The 5,359-nt window shown below is 44.6% G+C and overlaps 1 protein-coding gene across 1 annotated transcript; it reads right to left on the minus strand.

Annotated features, from left to right (window-relative positions):
- Positions 1-934: 934 nt before the first annotated feature.
- LOC145547966 (uncharacterized) lies at positions 935-3,903 on the minus strand. The gene is made up of 4 exons (XM_081598220.1): positions 3,739-3,903; positions 1,829-3,491; positions 1,344-1,513; positions 935-1,072 (listed from the first exon to the last, which is right to left on the minus strand). Exons 2-4 carry the CDS (start codon positions 3,300-3,302, stop codon positions 935-937), a joined length of 1,782 nt encoding a protein of 593 aa, XP_081454346.1. The 5' UTR covers positions 3,303-3,491; positions 3,739-3,903.
- Positions 3,904-5,359: the final 1,456 nt, after the last annotated feature.

A 5,359-nucleotide genomic window follows, 5' to 3' on the forward strand; every position in this document is an offset into this window, starting at 1 on the left:
AACCACTGTTCACTGTTTTCCGACCTTAACTCCTTTGGTAGATGGCCAATGAGATCTGGGGTGTTGCTGGCCCACTGCCTGAGCTCAAATCCTGCTTCTGATAATAGTGACCTTAATTTCTCCACTACTTCTTTAGCCACATCTGGAGAAGAAAAGCTCTGCAACCAATTATCAACATAGAAGTTCTTCTCAATGGAGTCACAAACATCCTCTCCCTGCTGACAGTGATCATGGACATGTCTCTGAAGTGCGTATATGGCGCAGCAAGGAGAGCATGTTGTTCCGAATGGGAGCACCTGCCATTCATACACTTTGGGAGGGGTGTCCCTTTGCAGATCACGCCAGATAAAACGTAGCAGTGGTTGATCTTCCGGCAGCAGTCTCACCTGGTGGAACATTCCCTTGATGTCGCTACTAATTGCAATGGAGTGTTCTCTGAAGCGTAATAGCACACCAAGGAGAGAGGCCCCCAGGTTTGGGCCTGGCAACAGTAGCTCGTTGAGGTTCTGGTCTTTGTAAGTGAATGAGCAATTAAACACCACACGGTTCTTACCGTTATGTGTCACCATGTGGTGGGGGATGAACCACGATTCCTTTGAAGCCCTCATCTCCTCTTCACTTACTTCTCTCACATAGCCAGTCACTATTAACTTAGTGATCTCTGCTTGATAAGCTTTAGCCTTCACTGGATCTCGATGAAGGCGCTTCTCTGTGCCACGTAGACTGGGAAGAACCGCCACAGGTGATACTTGTAGTGTAGGCATATCACTGACACGCAGAAGGGGCGTTGCATATCGGTTTACACCTTCAATATTCAGTCTGATCGTTTTCCCCTCCAGAAGCTTCATAGCTTGCTCTTCCCTCCGTGACCGTGTCACTAGTTTCTCACTTCTGTACGGCATAATGTCAAGTTGCCATAGTCTTTCTACTTGACTTAACAGGTCTGATTGAGGTGAGGCAGCTGAAAGAAAGAGGCATTGTTGAGGTTGTGCAGAGTGTCGAGGGGACGGGACAGGTCCTTGTAGTACCCAACCCAGCCTAGTTTTGACTGCAGCTGGACCGCCTGGTGGGCCTAGCCGCACAGGTTGGATGGGGGTGACTAAGTGGGGACAGTCTGATCCAATCAAAATGAGCGGCTGAGCATTCGAAAATGACTGCAAAGGAAGCTTCCTCAAATGTCTATACTTTTGCTGCAGTGCTTTCACTGGGTATGAATGTTGAGCCAAACCTAGATCATCTGCTGTGAAGGCTCTCTCGATGGTAAATGTTTTGGATGGTTGACTGGCAGAGGAGACTTTGACTGTCACTGATTCACCATGCAGTGTTCTCAGTCCTTGCCTTACTGTACGTAAAGTAAGACTCTCTGCGGTGCCCTGTAGCTGAAGCTTCTGAATGGCCTCTGGGAGAAGAATTGTCCTCTCCGAACCATCATCTAGTATGGCAAACGTCTCAAGGGTGTGTTTCCCATTCCGCAGCAAAACTTTGCTTATCTTCAGAAGCACTTGGTTGCAACCTGAACGACGGTCCAGATAGAGCACATCAGTAGATGATTTACTGCCCAGTTCACTGACATGTTCCATTGGTGTTGTAGGCAGAGCAGCTCTGGTATTCACTTCATGCAGGGCCTCTAGATGTTTTCCTTTGCATGTGTTGCATTGCACTCTAAGTCGACACTGAGCTGCCTGGTGGTGTCGTCCACAACGCCAGCAGCGATTATTGGATTTAATCCAGGTGGACTTCTGCTCCTTTGTCAGCAGCCTGAAGTTCGAACATTGATCTAGAAAATGGAGAGTGTTATTACAATAAGGACAGAAAGCTGTGGGCTTGCCTTGGACCTCAGCATGGGAGGGGTTTGTGGCCAAGGGTCTCTGAGGGGCAGCATCGTATGTTGAGCCATGTAACACAGTAGCAGTCCCTCTAGAGGTTCTCTTATCTCTTTTGAGGCCATTTCTGTCTCTCAGTCTCTCTTCCACCTTGATGGACCGATCTCCACCCTCTTGAATGATCAGTTCATATTCCAGCCACTCTGCAAAGTCTCTCAATGAGGGTATTCCACTTTTCTGTGGGTAGAGGTAGCGGCGGAAAGCAGCACGCATGTCTTGGGGTAGCTTTCGTGTGAGTCTTGCTACATGAGAGCCGCATTGTAACTCTATGTGTCCATCTTCCCCAAGTTGCTCTAACATGCCAACCAATGCACGCACTCTCAATGCAAACTTCCTGAATCCTGTTGTGTCACTTGTGCGAATATTGGGCTCATCCATAAGCTCTGCTATTCTCTGAAGAGACAGTTGGTGAGGCTGGCCGTAATGTGTAGTGAGTGAAGCCATCGTATCAGAGTATGGGCGAAGTGAATTACTGTAGGAGTCGGCAATTAAAAGAGCTTCTTCAAATTTAAGGTGGTCACATAGCACCTGATATTTGAACCTCTCTGTTGCGTCGGCCGGGAGAATATTCTCTAGGGCGAGTCTTAATCTGGCGAATTGCCTAGGATCATCCTTTGTGAACTCTGGTATTGATGGCAATGGTCCTCTGTAGGTCTTCTCCCTTGTAGCTATGGCCATTGCAGGATCTGATGGGTGGGTAGGGGAGTGCATGTTGGTGTCCAAACTAGGTCCAGCTTGTGGGTGAGATAAGGGGGTGGACTGTGGCACTCGGGGTTGAAAGTCAGGAGCTCTGGTGACTGCAGCTGCAGTTTGTTGTTGTACTCGTAGCTCTTGTAAACGTTGGCTAAGCTCTTGTAAGATGGCCGGTGGAGGTGGAGGAGGTGGAGCCACCTGTTGGTGTTGGAGATCTGGATAGTCACCCGGAAAAAGGATTGGAGGTGGTGGTAGTGGCCACTCTCCAGCTACATCCTGTGTGGGGCATACATTGGGCTGCTCCTGCTTCAGGGTAAAGGGCTGCGTCGTTTGACGTGTGGAGAGCCAAGTGTCATCAGCCGAAATGTAACCATCTGGCTGCTGTGCTGAATGTAGGCTAGTTGATCTCATCGTGGCAACATTACGATCCATCTGCCTCCTCATGTCTTTAACCATTAGCTGCAGTCGATTATTATCCTCTTGCAATTGCTGCACAATTGTCATAAGCTCATGTGGGATGCTGGGTAACACTGGTGTCTGTCCAACAGCTCCAACAAAACCAGACGTCTGTATGAGGGGCGTCACCTCGGCGGATCCCTCTCTACTGTGAAGCTGTTCCAACATAGTGTTTGACGGCAGTGTATATCCCTCATAATCCGCCAGCCATCCTGGTGGTCGCACAGCCCTCCGAGGACGTGCACCAGCTCGCTCGGGGTCATAATCCATATCCACTCTGTAATCTCCACGCTCCGGCTCGAAGGACCAAATTGTTACGGCGCTATTGGCACGTCAGGGTTCAGGATAAGAATGACGATCGCAGAGTGTGTACCGATCAGATACCCAGATGACCCCGAGGCAATCATGAAGCAGTATGACGGTTCCGTTCTTTAATCGGCGGTTTTGGTGTGTGTGGTTCTACAACAAATGAATAAATAAAAATTACAATCTACCATGAATATATACACTCATTTACAAATTACAATCATGTTGCATTACAAGTAAAGTTAAACAAAGTAGAACAAAGCGACCAAACATATTATGTTACCGTACTAGCATATAAATTAGCTTAGCACACCCTTCGCTTATGTTAAATAAAGTCTAACAGAGAATGTTGAAGCTACTTATATAAACATATCTCGAACATAAATACACTGCAACCTACCACTCATATGGACGCACACTTGAACAAACCCACGAAACCGCTAACAAACACCACATCTGCTGCTCTGTACAGCTTCTCGAACAATGTCTTATGAAAGGAAAAAATATATCACCCTCAAACGGCCGCGCCACCTGGTGGCGAGGCTAGGGACTACAGCACGGCCTTCAGAACAGGGTGTGCATAAGACTGACATGACACGGTCACAAACATGACATGACATAACATCTGTCATGAACATAAAGAAGTCTTTATGAATGTTTATGACAGTTGTCATGAAGTATCATTCGGTAAATAATGACACTTTTAATGCAAAGTTGCTCTAAAGTTGCATTGAGAGTCCAATTAAAAGTGCCACCTTTGCATTAAATTGTCATTTACAAAATCATGCAAAATTGGCATTTTTAATGGACTTTCAATGCAACTTTTAGAGCAACTTTGCATTAAAAGTGTAATTATTTACCGAATGATACTTCATTACAACTGTCATAAACATTCATAAAGACTTATTTATGTTCATGACAGGTGTTATGTCATGTTTATGACAGTCATGTCAGTCTTATGCACACCCCTTCAAATAAAGTGTTACCAACAGAGCAAATGTTTCTTAAAACAGATACAGTCTGAGAAGGTCCTCATGTTTCTCAATAAATGTGTGAACCACTGAGTCCAGTTGTGAGCAGCACTAATGGAGGGATTGCAGGTGAAACATGAGTCCTTTCGTTCAGCATTCCTGTGTGAAGAAGTTCCTGCATAAAATACACATTTAAAATAAATTGGGAACAACAACCATGATATCAACTTTTAAGAGGTCGCAAAAGACAAAGTGATTAAGTGGGTCTTATGAGAAGTTTTAAAAACAGGCAATGAAGAGGCCTGTTCAATGTGTAGCACGATGTCATTCTTTAATTTAGGCCTCAACACAGCGAAAGCTCACACTGTAAAACGCAATAAGTGGACTTCACTTTTTAAAAAAATTATGCAAACTTGTCGCCTCAAAAAGTCTGGTTTTGAAAACGTAAAAATGTTGGTATGTGCACAATGATTCATCATTGGTAGGTAACCAGATAACTTGTGAAATTCTATCTGTTTTTCATACTTTAATGATAATGATAAGCAGCTCTTTATTTTACAGTGACGTGGTTTTACTATGGACATAATTGTTTATATGAAATGTGTATTTCATGAAACAGTGAAAAGACATCTCTGGCAGAGTTTTTTTGACATCCATGTTCACTGTGACACTGATCATCTCTCCCAAGATGAAAGTCTCTGAGGAGAGTAGCTCTTTGTAACATGGGTCCTCTCTCTTAAAACACCAGAATCAGGGTCTGATTGGTCTGGAGGATACGGAAGATAACTAGAGCCACTGAAGATAAAGAATTCTGACTTTCATCTCAGAATTCTTTGGAAGGATGGGCCAGAATTCCAGCAAACTATTGAGAGAAGCTTATGGAAGCAATCCCAAAACCTTTGACCCAAGTCATAGGTAATGCCACCAAATGCTGAGGAAATGTAAAATTCTGATTTAGAAGACATTGGTAAATAAATATCTGACATTCTTTCTAACATTGTTATGTTATTTAACAAACAGAAATAATTTTGGTAACTCTAACTTACCTGA

The sequence above is a fragment of the Poecilia reticulata genome, chromosome 17 (assembly GCF_904066995.2).
Source record: "Poecilia reticulata chromosome 17, P_reticulata-male-v2, whole genome shotgun sequence".
NCBI classification, from domain to species: Eukaryota; Metazoa; Chordata; class Actinopteri; order Cyprinodontiformes; family Poeciliidae; genus Poecilia; species Poecilia reticulata.

What these genes read in the sequence shown, in the direction of transcription:
- LOC145547966 (XM_081598220.1), bottom strand. Translation starts at nt 3,302, where the DNA reads ATGGATTATGACCCCGAGCGAGCTGGTGCACGTCCTCGGAGGGCTGTG. An exon ending in CTCCCATGCTGAGGTCCAAG is followed by an intron (nt 1,514 to 1,828) that starts GCAAGCCCACAG and finishes ACCGTCGTTCAG; the next exon opens with GTTGCAACCAAGTGCTTCTG. An exon ending in AGAGTCTTACTTTACGTACA is followed by an intron (nt 1,073 to 1,343) that starts GTAAGGCAAGGA and finishes CTGTGCGGCTAG; the next exon opens with GCCCACCAGGCGGTCCAGCT.